The sequence below is a fragment of the Glycine soja genome, chromosome 11 (assembly GCF_004193775.1).
Source record: "Glycine soja cultivar W05 chromosome 11, ASM419377v2, whole genome shotgun sequence".
NCBI classification, from domain to species: Eukaryota; Viridiplantae; Streptophyta; class Magnoliopsida; order Fabales; family Fabaceae; genus Glycine; species Glycine soja.
In genome coordinates this window covers 8,415,133-8,432,796 of record NC_041012.1, presented here as the reverse complement: position 1 = coordinate 8,432,796, position 17,664 = coordinate 8,415,133, and the positions used below count along the sequence as shown (strand labels likewise).

General features: G+C 34.6%; 2 protein-coding genes across 6 annotated transcripts; both read left to right on the top strand.

The window, feature by feature from the left end:
- Positions 1-220: 220 nt before the first annotated feature.
- LOC114377577 (epimerase family protein SDR39U1 homolog, chloroplastic-like) lies at positions 221-6,538 on the top strand. Its single transcript, XM_028336158.1, has 13 exons — positions 221-431; positions 544-600; positions 1,732-1,807; positions 2,244-2,303; positions 2,588-2,706; positions 3,194-3,238; positions 3,387-3,465; positions 3,664-3,725; positions 4,928-5,030; positions 5,265-5,325; positions 5,524-5,594; positions 5,904-6,043; positions 6,132-6,538. Exons 1-13 carry the CDS (start codon positions 354-356, stop codon positions 6,231-6,233), a joined length of 1,053 nt encoding a protein of 350 aa, XP_028191959.1. The 5' UTR covers positions 221-353; the 3' UTR covers positions 6,234-6,538.
- A 1,598-nt stretch (positions 6,539-8,136) lies between these two features.
- LOC114377575 (GPCR-type G protein 2) lies at positions 8,137-17,032 on the top strand. 5 transcript variants are annotated; one of them, XM_028336155.1, is made up of 13 exons: positions 8,137-8,859; positions 8,947-9,155; positions 9,336-9,586; positions 9,903-9,981; positions 10,560-10,648; positions 11,524-11,616; positions 12,716-12,742; positions 12,882-12,968; positions 14,058-14,129; positions 15,557-15,687; positions 16,256-16,407; positions 16,519-16,566; positions 16,659-17,032. In XM_028336155.1, coding segments are annotated over exons 1-12 (1,407 nt in total). In that variant the 5' UTR covers positions 8,137-8,644; the 3' UTR covers positions 16,521-16,566; positions 16,659-17,032. The 5 variants fall into 5 exon arrangements, 4 of the variants coding, with proteins under 4 accessions (XP_028191956.1, XP_028191957.1, XP_028191955.1 ...); XR_003659106.1 differs by having other exon boundaries at positions 8,141-8,859; positions 16,514-16,566; XM_028336156.1 differs by having other exon boundaries at positions 9,906-9,981; positions 16,514-17,032.
- Positions 17,033-17,664: the final 632 nt, after the last annotated feature.

Below are 17,664 nucleotides of genomic sequence, written 5' to 3'. Positions count from 1 at the left end.
AAAAATTGGGTGTAAAAATGTAACTAAACCAAAAGAAGTAGAAAACGGTTTATTTTTTGGGTCTGCTTAAAATTCTGTTTTTGAAAAGTTAAAATAAAAATAAATAAAAATTTGCTGGACAAGGTTTGGCGTAGGAACTGTGGTGAGTATGGTCCAATCAGAATTAATAAAAAGGGAGAACAAAAAGTGATGGATTATGGATATGAGAAGGGATGTTGCTGTGGCTCCAAATAAACCACGAAAGGATGCGAGAATAAGAATAGCTTTATAGTTAACACACACTTCGTCTTGTTGCTGAGACAAGAGTCATAATCTTGGCTGTAACAGGTTGAACACTGCATCGCAAATTCTGAATGGAAATGTGTGGAGCCACAGCTCTGACATGGTCTCACACCATCTGTCCATCGCTTCACCTTCCTCGATCCGTCTCTGTAAGCTCATTCAATGAAATGAACCAACGAAACCTCTTTTTTTTTTTTTTTTTTCTTTTCCTTTCTCAATTTTTGCATTGTTCATTTATAGCCATTCATTCCATTTTACTAGACCAGGGAGGCTAGGAGGAGCTTCAGTGTTTGGTGTGTCTCTGATCAAGACCCCAAGGTATTATTATTATATATTCTCCATTCATTCCATTTGCTTTTGCGGGAGATAATAACAATACATTAATCGGTGTAAATGAGTGAGATTTTAGACGTGGTAATTGCTGGAGCCACTTCTGTGGCATGGAAACTAAAAAATAAGCTAGTAAATTCAAATCAAATGCTGTCAAAATTTTTTGGCTTACATTTCATTCTATGATTAGGTTTCACGTAGTTGAAAATTCAATTCAACTGAAGGCTTACTTCTGGTGCAAATTAGAATCAATAAATGGAGTATTTCAGTTGAGAAGTAGGTAGTTGGAACTATTACTCTTCCGTGTTACTCCGTAGAGCAGCATAGAAGAAGAGTTTTTCCTATTTTATATATAATATACATGGGCTTTCGTCCTCAAATTCTAGAGAGAAAATTCATATAATCTCTTTTGAGGTGTATTCTCCTATTTATAGAGAGTTTAATTATTCTATTCTATCCTTATATTCAGTCAGAGACTAACTTTCTTCACGTAACGAAAATTTCTCTTACTTTTCCTATGATTTTTCCCTTATATGCATTCCACATTAAATATTGTATGCCAATTAATGATTTTCTCTACTTTTAACTTAGTTGCATGATATTATTTCTTTAACCTCAGTACCCAATATGGGACTGTTCTAGTTGTTAATTTTGGTGCTAACAATCAAGTTAGGCTTCTCTTGGCCTTGCTTTAGGAAAACCTGATACTGGGCTAGGATTGTTGAAAATAAGCATTTCATTGGCTCCATTTTAGTGGAGTGCCACCTGTGATTATTACAATCCTGGTTATTCTCTTCTCTGGCTCAGCAGGTAGTATTACAATCTTTAAGATTGCTACCTTTCAACTTCACAACAGATTATGAGCAAAAAATTGTTGAGGGGTGAGCTATGCAACTCTGTATACCTTGTTACCTGTTGCTAATAATTTATATTTACTTTAAGATCCACTAGTTTACATTTGGCTTCTATGTGTCTGGGAAGCATGATTTCTGTTAAAGATTATATTGGTAATTTGCACATTTAGAATATTATTTAACTGTTCTCAGTTTTGGCATTTCTAACTGGTTATTTAGTTTAGGTTTCTTCAAGATTATTATCACTTTAAGAGTGTTTTTGCAGGGAAATAAAATGATCATATCTGTAACTGGAGCAACAGGTTTTATTGGTAGAAGGTTGGTGCAAAGATTACATGCAGGTATGCCCTATGCTCTTGTTTACTGGGCACAATTGTATATGTTTTATGATATGATATGCCTGTTTTCTTGGTACATTGATATGCAGCATTTTCCTAGTGCACTCTTGCATATCTAGATTTCAGCTTTTTTTGGCCAATCCTGGATAAATTTTACTCTAAAAGGTGCATTGTGGTTGTATTGTCCTCGTCAGTTCCACTTATTTTGCAAAATAATTTTACATATAAATTTAAAGCTCGAGTTAAACATTTGGTAAATAGTTTCATCTTATGGACTGTATTGCTTCCTTATATTGTTACCCTGTGTTATGAATCAGTAGAATCCCTGGATTTTGTTAGAGTCTTGCTTGCCTAATTTTATCAATTGAATTCTCAGCTTCTGCTGGTATATGTGTGAACTGTTAAGCTAACTAACTGTCTCAAATAACAATACTTGCAGACAATCACAGTGTTCATGTCTTGACACGATCCAAATCTAACGCAGAAACAATTTTTCCGGGTAAGAAGGTAATAAATTAATGCTACAAATGTGTACTCACACTCACACTTCCACAATATAATACCTATTAATGTTCATTCGCAACTGCAAACCTTTTCAAGAGATCAAAGTACTATATATTTTGTTTGTTTCAATTATACAAAATTTGGATTCCTCCAGCATTGAAATTCTAGTTTTATTTCCTCATCATGGTAGAAAAATTAATTATTTTCTGCACAACCTGCCTGAGTCAGACATATACTACACTTTGGATTAGTTAGATATTTTTGTCTTGGTATCTACAGCAAAAGACTTTCCTGGAATCAAGATAGCAGAAGAGCCGGAATGGAAAGATAGCATTCAGGGCTCAACGGGGGTTGTGAATTTGGCTGGACTGCCCATAAGTACCCGATGGTCTCCTGAGGTTATTGCCATGCCCTTATCACTTCCACTACTATAATGATTTAGACTTCAACTTACACCGAATTGGTGGTTATTAAGACATATTAGGTATCTTTCTTTTAATGTTTTTGTCTTGCCTCTGTTCAGACTAATTTGATTTGTTGTCCGCTTATTGCCAGTGTACGTGTTTCTTTTCTAGTTGTGCTGGAAACCTTGGCCTCATTTACGTTTTTGTAATATTGAAATAATAAAGTTCACATACTATTTTTTTATATCATAAAATCTTAAATTATAAATAATATATTAATGTATATTTGGCAACTTTTGCTATCTTGGACACTGGTGTAAGGTTTAAACTGCTGAACATTATTTCTTAGAGCCAGTAACAGACTATACATACACATACACTGTCTTCCTATTTTGCTATCTCTTCTTCCCCCTCCTTCATTTGGATGCTGGAATAGCACACGCATAACTCCTAATGCATTACACACATTCTAATGCTGCAGATAAAAAAGGAAATCAAGCAAAGCAGGATTCGAGTGACCTCAAAGGTTATACATTTTCCATTGATGAAAAATGAAAATTAATACATTCTTTTTTTATTTTACTCTTGGTAAAAAATATGTGCATCAATGTAAGCCACAGTTATTTATATAAACCATCGCTTATTCTTCCTGACCTATTTATTTCGTAGCAAAGGTTGTAGAATTGATAAACAGTGCACCAGACGATATTCGACCTAAAGTTTTTGTTAGTGCTACAGCTGTTGGTTATTATGGTATGTTTGTTTGTCAAAACTGGCTCAATACTAATTGATCATTTGCTTGCATGGTAATTAATATTATAATGGGTTGTTTAATGCATTGGTTTAATCATTTTTGGAGCACGTTTTATAATCACTGATTGTTTAATAACTATGCACTATTTTGCATAAAAAGTAAGTTTTTTCATTTTGCTGCCACTTTATTATGTTCAGGCACCAGTGAGACACAAGTCTTTGATGAACAAAGTCCATCAGGAAAGGATTACTTGGCTGAGGTAAGGAAAAAAATACATGTTTTTCATATTTTTACCAAAAAATACATGATCTTCAATCAAATGAGACTGTAGGAAAAAAAATGTTTGCTTTGCGAATGGAATTGAGGGTATTGATCATGAATAAGGATATTGATCTTGTTTAACTTTTGATAAGATGGTATTGAATCTATTAGCTTTTTGTTTATTCACTTAATTGATGGGGTTTAAGGATATTGAATCATTGATCATTCATTGATGTACTAAATACATAGCTTTTGTCTATTTTTCCTTTGAAAAGGTTGTTTCTGATTATTCAGTTCAATGTATTTGATATTTTCGGGTTCAAAAAAAGGTTATTGTAATTGGTCGACCTTGCTTGGTTTTGGGTATTTGATAAGCATAAGCATAAGCCACACATCACCAAGGTGTACACCCATAAATACCCAAGGGGTGCAATCCACCCAACAGTTACAACCCACCCAAAGGGTATAAACCACCCAATAGTTACGATTCACCCAAAGGGTGCAAGGTCAGAAGATGTGAATCAAAGGGACATAACCCTTGGAAACAGTTACAACCAACCGAAAGGGGACATGATCTTTGGGAACAATCACAACCAACCGAAAGATATGAATCAAGGGGACATGACCCTTGGGAACAGTCACAACCAACCATTATGATCCGCCCAAGGGGTGCAAGGTCAGGAGATGCGAATCAAGGGGGCATGACCCTTGGGAACAGTCACAACCATTCAGAATAGTTGTGTTAATTAGATGTAGTATAAATAGAAGTAAACCAGAATAGGAAAGACACTCTGGGAATTAGAAAGAATCTGAATTGTGGAGAGACAGGCTCTCGAAAACCTGTGTAATACAATATCTCAAATTATCTATATAAAGTTTTGTTTCATTGTATCAAATCTGTTCCATTTTTATTTGTTCTTATCAGTATTTAAGCTACTTGAAAACACCAAGTGACCAATTCACAATAAATTTCCTCTTTGATCGAGAGTTCCCATACAAGGGATACGAAATTCGAGACTGTGAACCTTTAAAGTGTCTAACAAAATATACAAGTTAAGCAAAGGCAGTGGTTATGAAAGATTGGAGCTACTTTTTTCTAAGTTCCTAACCCTTAAGATGTTATTCAAATAGATGGAACATTTTACGGTGTACAACTGTAGCTTCTAGATTGCATTGACCAAAATTGTGCCTTCTGTTCAGGTTTGTAGGGAATGGGAATCGACAGCCCTAAAGGTAAACGGAGGTGTTAGAGTGGCTCTAATTCGCATTGGTGTTGTTCTTGGTAAAGATGGTGGAGCATTAGGTATGACTTCTAAACTACAAAATTCTGGCCTTGTATATATTTTTTGGCATCCTATATTGTCCACTTATCCCTTTAGGCTTATAAGTGTGCTAGCCTTTGAATAGGATCTTGAAACAAAATCTATTTTGTAACACTATTTTTTCTTTCTATATCATAAAAAACTATTAAATGATTTATAACTCTTAACATTATTGTCTGGGTTTAACTGATAATCACATCTTTGAGTTTCTGCAGCTAAAATGATACCTATGTTCAAGTTGTTTGCTGGTGGACCTCTAGGCTCTGGAACACAATGGTATTTCACTCAGTTTCTTGCTCTTGTTTGCTAGGAGAGTTTGTGTAATTTCATGAAACCTTAGGGATAGCTAGTGTAATTTACTCTAAATTCAATTTTCTTGTGTCATGGTGTAAATGTTTTATTAGATGGGTTTTAGTTTATCTTAATTTCTAGGTTGATGTCATAGTTGAGTTATTTTTATTCTTTCGTGTACAGGTTCTCCTGGATTCATTTGGAAGACATTGTCAATTTAATATATGAAACGCTGTCAAATCCATCTTACAAAGGTGAATTTTTCACTCCCATATCTCCAAAACGAATTTCATCAAAATTCTCAAAAAAAGCTGTAAATGAATAATGGAGATTGGATGTAGCATGGACTTGTCATAATTATCCATTTTCCACCTATTACATTAATTCCTCCAGCTGCAATTAAACAGTAAATTATGCTATTCCTTTTGAGATTACTGCCAGCTACTCTACATATCGTCAAGGCTACAACATAATGGATATATTTCTGTTTAGTTACTATAATCTTAATTAACTGATGAAGTTATTATATTATCATGAATCATGCGTATGAATGTTTATATTAGGTGTTATCAATGGAACTGCACCAAATCCTGTGCGATTGGCAGAATTGTGTGATCAGCTGGGACATGCCTTGGGTCGTCCCTCATGGCTACCAGTACCAGACTTTGCGCTCAAGGCTGTCCTTGGAGAAGGTGCTACTGTGGTAAGGAATCATCATCTAATGGTTAATTTGTCCTTTTAGTATGAATGAATTCCTTGAAATGAAATGAACTGTTAAAATCTCTCTGTAGGTTTTAGAAGGGCAGAAAGTGCTTCCTACTCAAGCTAAGAAGTTGGGTTTCCCATTCAAATATTCTTACGTGAAGGATGCCCTGCAAGCAATTCTTTCTTGAAAGCTGCATAGCAGCTACTGCCACATTCTTAATTCTTTTGACATCAGTGGCATTCACCGTATTGAGATTTTTGAAAGCGATAGATATACTTCTGAAGATGTGATTGAATTGTAATCTATTTTATTTTTGGTCATGTGAATTCAAAAACGTAACTATTAACTAACATGATACCGTGTGTTTTATAGCATATTAACATTGGCACGAGATCATCTTGATCTTCCACAAAGGGTAAGCAGAAAAGGTGAAAACACTACCACGTTTATTTTCCTTTTCATTCCCAAAATTTATTATAATCATCCTTGTCATACCAGCTTTTCCCCAGTTGTGGCAATGCAAGTAAAAGTTGTAAATATTAGTATATTACCACCGTATAATCCCAAATCCCAACGTCATATTCAGAGGTAAATACATTTATTTACAGTGGAAACTACAATACCTTAATATAACATAATCAATAAAATCAATCACCCTTATTCTAATCCACGCTTGTCAAAGTTTGGTCACAGGTCTTTAATTGGATTTCACCGTTATAGTCAACAACTCCTTCGGCTTCTTCTTTGGGTTTCCCGAAGAAATTACCGAAAGACTTTTCAATTTCCTCAAGAGTCTTTCCACTTATTTCAGGGAGCAGCGTGTAGTGAAAAATCCACGCAGCAACTGCGACACCAGCGAAAAGAAAGAAAGCACCCCCAATGGTAATAGCCTTATAGAGGGACAAAAAAGTACTCGAAATGACCCCACTGGTGACCCTATTCACGCTGAGCCCCCAACCTCAGCGGGAAAATCTCGGATCTATAAACCCAAGTAACGGGCCCGGACCCAATCCAGAAGGTGGCCACGTAGTGAGTTTTTCTTCCAACACCATTCAAATCTCAAATATACCATTCAATCTTTATTAATTTCAACATTATTCTTAGGTATAACCTATACGAACTGACCATGCATGCATGTAGTTCCAGTAAGTCTCAACTCGCATTATTAGTATAAAGATTTAATCAATTGGACTAATAAATCAATTATTTTAAAAAAATAATTAATATTATTATATATAACATTAAAATTTTTCATATATATTTAATACATATATAAGTTTATATAATAATATATTTTTTTACATTGGTAATACGGATTGTAAGAGTATGAAGAAATATGCTCTCAGCGGAAAGAAAATTCCTCACGTAGGACAATACCGCACCGATGCTGAGCCCAGCCGCCCACGTCAGCGTGGTCCGCGAATGGTCCTCCACTGTGAGGCTCAGGCCCAGAGTCAAAAGCGAGAGTCTAAGCCCACTAACGCTGGAAAGGAATAACACGCGCCACCCGCCCCGGTCCAACAAAAAAGTGGCGACCAAAATGGAAACGGTTCTCACGAACCCAACCGCAACCGTCGCGGAGGAGAAGGTAGTTATCGGATTTGATCCCTGCCTTCTCGAAGATTCTTGGGCTATGCAAAACGACGGCGTCTATGCCCGTGGCTTGCGCGAAGAGTGAATGCCAAGCGACGCGATGAAGATGTGGCGAACCGCGGGCGTGGGGTGAAGGAAAAGTTCTCTCCACACGCCGTGGCCGTGGGAAAGCCTCACCATCACTATTTTTTTTTTCCATCCGGTAAGCAACCTGCTATTACAGGTAATTTTCCTCCCTCACCGGTGAGGAAGTTAATTTATGTCTTCATATTAGACGCGACCCCTTCTACATGGCTCAAGAAAAAATAGTCCACAGTAGAGAATAATGTTAAGTTTTAAAATAAGTCTCTCATTTAAAACAAAATATGTGACATAATTAGTTTTTTTAATGTAATATTTTTTTTGGCATATTCATAATAAGTGTCACTTTATTTTTATTGTAATATTAATAATAAAATTAATTTTGTAAAATAATTACGTTCTTTTATTTATTTATTAATTTTTGTTTGTATAAAACAATTAGAATGATTCTTATTTGGAGGCAGAAGAAGTATAAATAAATTTTACGCTTTCACACGTTGGATGATTTTGTTATACAATTGAAATATCAAGCAAGGACTCATGTTAATTCAATTCTTCTTTACTCTCTGTATATGGATATATCGAATAAGTATGTATATTTCAGCATTAAAAAAAGTTATATATTCTATATTAATATCGAATTATTTAATTAAATAAAAAAATAATGAAAGTAGAATTGAATAAGGAGTGGAGATGGGAAGGTGTATGGAATGGAGATGAAAATGCAATTAAAAAGTAGCGCAAAAGGAAAGGTAGGAGGTGATTAAACTTACTTAAACCGGTTGTGGTTGATGAATTGAAAGCATTATTACATACTATTGTTGTTGTTGTGTTGGATCTGAGGGGCTGATGAGTGATGGTTGTTGATTTGATTGAGAAGAGAAAGAGAAAGTAATCAGAAGAATTGGAGTGAGTGAGAAAGAAATGGGTTGGGGAAGGGGAATGTTGGAAGGTGTGGTGGTGGTGGGATGTCTGTGTTTACTGGGTTGGGCGGGTCTGTGGTTTTTGAACCGTCGACTCTACAAAGAGTACGAAGAGAAACGCGTCCTCGTCCAAATCATCTTCAGCGTCGTCTTTGCCTTCTCCTGCAATCTTCTCCAGCTCGTCATCTTCGAAATCATTCCAATCCTCTCCAAAGAGTAACCTAACCCTAACCCTAACCCTAACTCTAACCTAACATCAATTCAATATTGGATTTGATATTTGTTTCTTTTTTGTGTGTGCAGGGCAAGAGTGGTGAACTGGAAGGTGGACTTGTTCTGTTTGATCTTGTTGCTGGTCTTCCTTCTCCCCTATTACCATTGTTACTTGATGCTCAAAAACAATGGCGTCAGGGCTGAGAGGGCTGCACTTGGTGCTATTCTCTTTCTGTTCGCTTTTCTCTATGCCTTTTGGCGCATGGGCATTCACTTTCCAATGCCATCTCCAGATAAAGGTATTGGAAGCACTGCTAGTGGAATTGAATTGGGCGCAAACAACTGATTTTTGTTTATTTATTTAGTTAGTAAAGTGTAAATTGTGTAATCAACTCACTGCTGATTGATTGTTTGCATTAATAGACACTGCAATTAATTGAAGGAATATGGTTGATCCTCGTGTTTATTTCTTGTTTCAGGTTTCTTCACCATGCCTCAACTGGTGAGTCGAATTGGGGTTATTGGTGTTACTGTCATGGCTGTGCTATCTGGTTTTGGTGCTGTAAACCTCCCATACAGTTACTTATCACTTTTCATCAGAGAGATTGAGGAAACAGAAATCAAGGCCTTGGAAAGACAGCTAATGCAATCGATTGAGACCTGTGTATCAAAGAAAAAGAAAATTATTCTTTGCCAAATGGAGATGGATAACAAGCAAGGATCTGAAGAGGTGATTAGATTTTTATGTTTTTCCTTTCGGCGGCATGTTCATGATGATGGATGGGTTTTCCTATTGATATGGCCTTAATAACAATTAACCGTTTACATATATAATAAATATATTGATGTTTGCTTTAGTTTCATAAATTAAAAGAATTTGATTTGAATTGGAAAAGGTGTATTTTCCTTCAAGGGGATAATTAGTGGTATATTGAAATAAATAACATATAAAGGTTTGTTTGTCAAGGCATAGTGGTGTTATCCTGTTTTATTTTTCATTTTCTTTCCTACCATTTTCTTGCTTAATCTGAACTTGTTTGTTGCAGAAGTTAAATGCTAGATCTTTAATTAAACGAATTGTTGGTACGGTTGTTCGATCTGTGCAAGAGGATCAAAAAGAGCAAGGTCAGTTTTCTTTAACTCTTAAAAGGCCATTTGAACGTTGCACTTTTGAAATCTAAATTCCGGGGAGAGCCATAGTGTTAAGAATTGAACAAAGCAAGCAAAAGCTGTTTACCGAAGTAAGACAGAGAGGCTGAAAAGCATCTCTGTGTTTTTTGAAAATTATATAATGATGGTGAATTTATGCCGTGATTTGGTTCATATGGTTGGAGGCTAGTGCTTGAGTTTTCAAGGAAAGTCTCTTACCAACCATTACAACTTATTTGAGAAAAGTGTTTGTAGTTTCTTGGTAGTTCTTTGCCAGTGGCTATTTTATAGGAATTTCCATATTGGATATTCAGAGAAATGGAATGCCCCTGTCTTTACATGTAGGATAGTGTGTTTAAATCTGATTGGAATTCGGAAGCAAAATTTGCTTATTTGAGGGGTTATAAGCAAAATTCTTGTTTTATTGGAATACTTGTTATTGGGCGGTGATTTCCTTAATATTGGTATTTCTAATCATCTAATCCTATTTTTCTGTAATTATGTTAGAGATATTACTAATTAGAAATTTTAATCTATTCTTGTCAAATTTGTAGATATTAAAGGGTTGGAAGCAGAAGTTCTGGCCTTAGAAGAGCTTTCAAAGCAATTGTTCTTGGAGGTCTATGAACTTCGTCAAGCAAAGGTTTACTATATGTTAGATTTACCCTTACTTTTTAGAACTGTGTATGTAATCATATTTAATTTCTTTCTTGCACCCCTTTAATCGATCCTCATATTATAAGCCCAGTTCGCATTAATAAAGTAAATTTTAGCACAAAATGAAACCAGTTTGCATTCAATTTCTTTGTGTTGTGCTTTTATTACATTTCCAAACCCAAATGGCTTGTGTGTGAGAGCTTGTTAGAGATATAAATGAAACCATTATGTCTCCTTTTTGAAGTGTTTGGACTCTTCTGCTGATGATGTGTGTGTGCATATCCTCCTCAATCACCATTCTAAATTTCCAATATAAAGAAGTTTCTCCATGTTAAGCCCCTTTAGAAATGTAAAGCTTGCAAGAAGGTTTAAGTTCCTCATATGGACAATGTTCCTTGACAAGGTCAATGCCAACAAGGGAATATTATGGTGCAAGGATGACATGTCCCACAAAGCTCTCTCCCGATATCTGTATCATGGCGATGAAACATGTGTTGGATGTGAAATTGATGCCCAATGTTAATCCAGCAGTTCTGCTGTGCACGGGTTTGCAGTTTGCAATGGGGTCCTGCTTAAGGTTTCTGCAGCTGCTGGAATGAAACCCTGAGGATCGGAACCTGCTTCCAAACCATGATTATCTTCACCAAAAACTGTGGCACCGTCCTTTAGGAAAACTGAAAAACAGTGTGACCAACTTCTTTTTTAAAAATGTAAATGCTATAGTGAATGATAAAATTATGTGTGTAAAATTGTAAAAAAAATGGCTGACTTCTTTTTCTATCAAAATATAATGTAATTGAACTTTGTCACACTTATATTTTCTTCTTTAATCTGATTATTGTGAAATCTGGTACATTGCAGGAAGCTGCTGCTTATTCTCGAACTTGGAGAGGACACATGCAGAATCTACTTGGCTATGCTTGTTCTGTATATTGTGTGTATAAAATGATCAAGGTATTGTGATGTCAATAATCAATAATTATTTATTCTTAGAAAGCTAATGATTGTAACTGGTGGGTTGGAGCTTTCTTAAGGCATAGATGGTTTGCATGAATTGCATGATCGATCTGTAAATCTATTTACTGAATAATGCTGCTTGAACTAATCATTCGTTTGTTTGATAGCAGCATTCCAAGATTATGAGTAAATTGCTAATTATATTAGGATTCTGACTCATTAAATCAGCCCAAATAAAGCTCATGAAGTGGGATTGGTAAAATTACCAAAATATTTCAATGCCTGATAATGTGAACATAGATTACACCTCTGAAGTTTAGCCCATTTTCACACTTGGTACTCTTTATTCTGCTTCCCCAGCCTCTCTGAAATTTAGTAAACTGTGAAATGGTTAAATGTGGAGTTAGACTTGATGAAGAGCTTTCCATGTGTGTCACATGGATGGGTAATATGTTAAATATGAACTTTGTGTAGTAAATGTGAAAAATATATAAGCTTCAAGGGAATTTCCTATAAGGGTTTTTCCGACAATTCTACCCCCCTCTCCATTTTTCAGTTTCACATTTTACCAGCATTCAGGGTGTGATCTGTACTTTATCTAATTTTTCAGATAAATTTAATGATACTTGAATTAAAGATGTTTTTGTCACAGCTTTGCAATGAAATTTGACATGCTCATTTCTGTGTTTTAACATCTGAATTGCGTGAGTTTGGTGAATTTACTAAGAGAATTTACTTCTGTGTTTTAATTCAAACAATAGTAGCAGTAATAAATAATAAATCATTTCTCTCTTCTTGCAATGAATAGGTATCTAGGGAATTATGATTTTTTTTTAAAAAAATTTTGCATCTCATCAGTTATTGTGGCACACCATGCAGTTATAAGCTTACAGCTTGTATTGCTTCTCACTATTATGGATTCTATTCCTGTGTTGGAAAGTTCAATTGAGGCTGACTTAATGTATGATTTTTTTGTTGGTGGCATCTGTCAGATGATGATAGCAGTAATAATATTTTCATTTCTCTAGCAAATGAGATTTCTTATTATTTTTGAATTTGTAGATAATGTGGCTTACTTAATCATTTTTTTTGGCAGTCATTGCAAAGTGTTGTTTTCAAACAGGTAAATTGTATTCCTCAATTATTCTTTAATTTGATTATACTTTCATTGTTATTAAAAATGTCCTTATATAATTACTTCTTTTGGACCGACTCTTATATTGTTAATGTGCTTCTTCGTTGATAATGTGTTTTTATGACAGGATGGTTCAGTTGATCCCGTGACAAGGATAATAAGTATATTCCTTCAGTTCTTTGATATAGGAATAAATGCAGCCTTATTATCACAGGTTAGAGTCCAGTTGCTTGCCATTGCTTTCTAGAATTAATTGGTGGCTTTCTTCTCAATGTGTTTCCAGACTCTGATGCGTTCTTATTAAAGATCAAAATGGGTATTTTATTATTTTGTAAATGTTATATGTACTAAGGTTATGAGTTGGATTTTTCTAATTATACTGGATGTACTTGTCCTAAAATCATTGGGATAAATATCTATATTGAGATTTGAGAGTCTGATTATAGTTAAGTTAAAGCACCCCATTTACTCTACTATCTCTGTCTTGACATCCCTTAATTCTTAACAATAAATATCTTAAAGTTTCTATGAGAAGTTTCTCATTAAATTTCTATTTTGTTATAAAGTTCCAGAGTTTGCTTTGGACTTGTTTATTATTGCCGCTTTTTGAGTCGGATAACTTTCTTTGTCCACTTTTGGTTGATCCTCCCAGTAATCAGTAATCACCACTGACACTTTAGCAGTGTTGTTAAATAGTGGCCCTGGTGCCGCCATGGTAGAATGGAGTGGCGGATTTTCCGGCAACCGCCGTAGGCAATTTGTGAAGGGAGGTCCATCATGGTGGCGCCATAAGATGCAATGGTGTGTTTATATGGAAAAATGTCGGCCATCTGCCATTGATAACACTGCACTTTAGATGATGAAGCAGAAATAACTTCCAACTTACATAATTGACTTGTTGAGAACTAGCAAATTCATGAATCAAATTAACTCTAATTTATATGCCTATGCATGCAAATCCCCAATCATTCTTCTTGTTCGTAATTTTTTCTGCCATTCAGAACTTCATTAACTGGATTAACTGAATGCATTCTAGTAAGATCATATTTGTACTTTGTAGTTCTCACTAGTTACTCATCACATGTATTTGCTGTTTTTTTATTTGGATTTTTCCATAAAAATTCACTCGTTGGTAGATATTTTGCTATTTGTAATAAAAAAAAATATAAATTACTTAGCAGGTTTTTAGAATATTATATTTTCTGAAAATTTCAATTCTTTGTTGTGAACTTATTCTAAAAATTATGTATTGTATGATTTGATGTATTTGTTTTCCAAATTTATTCCGCATTTTTTTGTGCAGTACATTTCCTTGCTATTCATTGGAATGTTGGTTGTGATATCAGTGCGTGGATTCTTAACAAACCTAATGAAGGTATTCCTACTGCTTTCAATTGCCAATTTTTTTCCTTTGGGTGTTACCTGGATTAGTTATATAGTATGTTTTACTGTTAAACAGCCTCTTGGAGAGTGTTCTTGATAATATTACAATCTGCTTTCATCCTCTTTTGTTGGGGGTGGGCCAGTTGAGCTGTTGAGGAAAGAACTTACAGTTTCATTGAAAGGAAGCTAATATTATGTGTAGCTATATGGCTTTGCACCGCAAACACAGATGGAAAGTTGGAAGGCTGATTTTTTGCTTACAATCTAGGATGATCTACCAAAGGATCAATATGCTATGGAAGAATAAACAATCTAACTTCCTGGGGTGTATGTAAATCAGTAAAAGTATAATCTACCTTCGTCATAATAGGCAACAGAAAACCTGCTCAAAGTCTAAAACAATATTTATATGCTTTTGCAATGTGTATAATTTTTTAATAATTAATTTAGAAGATCTTTACTACATAGAAAAAAAAAGAGGGGAAGAAAACATGCTTATCGGCAGTCTCCAGTAGAAATATGGACCAACAGATATAAGCAGCTCTGATAAAAACCTATAATGTCAAAATGTCCGCTTCAATTGAACCTCAAATATGAAATGCCATCTTCATCACACTGAAATAATGGCCATCCAGCATAAAGAAAGTTCATTTGCCAATTCCAGTTGGTCATGTGTGGTCCCAAAGAAGTACCCCATTGCCCGGAGCTCTTCGCTATGCGAAGGTATGGGGGAGGGATGTTGTACGCAGCCTTACCCTTGCATATGCAAAGAGGCTGTTTCCGGATTCGAACCCATGACCAACAAGTCACCAAGGCACAACTTTACCGCTGCACCAGGGCTCGCCCAAAGAAGTACACTTACAAAATAAATCTCCAACATCCACCAACTCTAAAACATCAAATAGAAGAAAACTTTCAAGAAGCAATCATCTTATGAAGCTTGAAACACTGGAATCCACAATGGAAGAGAGCTTCAAGTTCTTCATTGAAGAACTAGTTTTTTGTGCATTGGCTGTGGATAAATAATTATCATAGTAATTTGTTTTAGGAATTTTATTTGTTTATTTTTAGGTTCATTTGGAATAATTATGGTAGAACTACACCACTAAAGTTATAGCAAGTTACTATATGCCATATGGGTTATGGTTAGTTTAGAAGGATTTGTGCTTGGACAAGCTTTATTATTTGGTGTAAACCATGAAAAGTCTTCTTTTAGTTTTGAGTATAATTTCAAGGATGTTTCTTCATTTGTGGTTGATTTGAGATTTATCTTGTGTATTTAGAGTTTGGCTAGGATTATATCTAGTCCTAATATCATGTGTTCAGGTATAGTTTGGCTTCGCTAAATACAGTAAGAGATACAGTTTGTATTGTTGACTTATTATAAAGCCTAACTTTCATTTTTTGGGTTGCATGCAGTTCTTTTTTGCTGTTTCAAGAGTTGGAAGTGGATCTTCAAGCAATGTAGTTCTGTTTTTGTCTGAGATAATGGGAATGTATTTTGTATCTTCTATTCTTTTAATCAGGAAAAGCTTAGCAACTGAATACAGGTATAAGTAGTAGTATGTGCATTTATTATGTTTTAAATGATTTGCATAGTAGAAAATAGAAACCTGTCCTGTATAAAGTTTAGATGTTATTAATTTTTTTACTTCTGGATGGAGATAACAACACATTAATATTATAGGGTAAGAAAGGTACACTGTAATGTTGAGTTTGTTTGCTAATAACGAATTTTCTTTTACAAAATAGAAAAAAAGTTGTCAACAAAAGAAAAAGTGAGAACAAGATGACATTTTTTGTTTGAAAAAACATTTTTTAGAACCAAATAGTCCCCGAGGTTTCCTTACATCCTCATAATAATACAAGGAAGAAGATAACTGGAAATGGAAGAATGAACAGCATCAGCACTCCTATTGATATCTATACTATCAACAGACTAGTTTTCGTGGGTCAAAGTAGTTGCTGAGTAAAGTATGGGCCTGTTAGTTTGTGGCACTTGTCTTGATTGATGCAAATTTGGCATGCATAAACAGTTATTATTTCATCAAACTTCCCTGGATTATCAGGCATTTTTGTCTTAACTCTTAATGGTGTCTAATCCGGATCTCCTGGCAGGATTATTATAACAGAGGTATTGGGTGGTGATATCCAGTTTGACTTTTATCACCGGTGGTTTGATGCAATTTTTGTGGCTAGTGCATTCCTTTCACTGCTTTTACTTTCTGCACATTATACATCTCGCCAAATTGACAAACATCCAATTGATTGTGAGTGCAATTCTGCCATTTAAATATGAGTTTAATCTTCTTTCAGGCATTGAGTTACACTTGATAAATGAATTACTTACCATGTTCTCTATTTATTTCAATGTAGAACAGGAAACACACGCCGTATAGTTTTTAATGCCACGGAAAGTTTGATATCAGGCCAGTGAACTTATATGTTTAAATCTTCCAGATGGATGCATTTGAATTTATTTGATAGCTGATAGAGGTCGTTCATTTTTTTTATGTGCCAGTGAATAGCTTGTTAGAACATCCGATGCTGGAGCAAATCACCAGTGAGAGGGTTAATATTGTTATAGTTATATCAACATATGCGCTTTGTGCCAAATCGTTTAGTATACCCATTTTTTTTTGTTAATTTTCTATTGGAATTGGATTTTTCTGAGCAGAAATATTGTTGGACAATATGTTCAATGTAGATTTGCTTATGCTGTGTTAAGTAGAGAATGAATTGGATGTGAATAGTTTTTGCACTTGGGATTGGTACCATGGACCTAAAGAACAGTTGTATAGTTATTGGTGATTGGTAATTTTGGATTAGCAGTGGTTGAAATTCCCACTCAAATACTTTGGCCGTTTATTCATCTTGAAAATTTTCTCTCTGTCAGTATATCTCTTATCCAACTTGGTGGTTGGTCATTTTATTATCTTTACTTATCGAATCTGACTTGATTTTAGTGACCAAGGCTTACTCTCCTCGGGGTATTGCTTGTGTAGACGGAAGATAAAAGAAAATAGATAATATAATGACAAAAACCATGCAAGTGTCTTGAGTGGCCTTAATTTCTACTTTGTCTTTGGATTTAACAGATCCTCTATATTTTATGTTCACATTTAATCTCATTCAACAATAATTGTTGACTCACCAACTTTTGGTAACTATTAAATCAATAATGATGAAATCAAGAAGAGAGTGTTGCACTATTAAATCAGGAAAAGAAAATTATTAAATGAGAAATATAATTAATTATAATTAGTAATTTTTAATAAACTTCAACAATCATAAAAAAGAGTGTTATAAAGAGAGTATGGTTAGCATTCTTTTCTAACAAAAGAGTTTAATACAAGTTCAATTTTTTGACGTTTTTCTGAGTGATTGATCTTCTTACTGCTTGGTCAAATATGTTTTTTGTTTTATTAAACAAAAATCATTTCATACGCAACATTCTATGATGCAATAATTTGTGAAAAAAATTGCATAAAGCAATTATTTTAACAATTTTTTCCTAAATTATCTAT

Coding starts and splice junctions, on each gene's coding strand:
- LOC114377577 (XM_028336158.1), top strand. CDS start 354: ATGGAAATGTGTGGAGCCACAGCTCTGACATGGTCTCACACCATCTGT. Junction 432..543: donor ACCTTCCTCGATCCGTCTCT/GTAAGCTCATTC, acceptor CCATTTTACTAG/ACCAGGGAGGCTAGGAGGAG. Junction 1,808..2,243: donor GGTGCAAAGATTACATGCAG/GTATGCCCTATG, acceptor CAATACTTGCAG/ACAATCACAGTGTTCATGTC.
- LOC114377575 (XM_028336155.1), top strand. CDS start 8,645: ATGGGTTGGGGAAGGGGAATGTTGGAAGGTGTGGTGGTGGTGGGATGT. Junction 9,156..9,335: donor AATGCCATCTCCAGATAAAG/GTATTGGAAGCA, acceptor TTCTTGTTTCAG/GTTTCTTCACCATGCCTCAA. Junction 9,587..9,902: donor ACAAGCAAGGATCTGAAGAG/GTGATTAGATTT, acceptor TGTTTGTTGCAG/AAGTTAAATGCTAGATCTTT.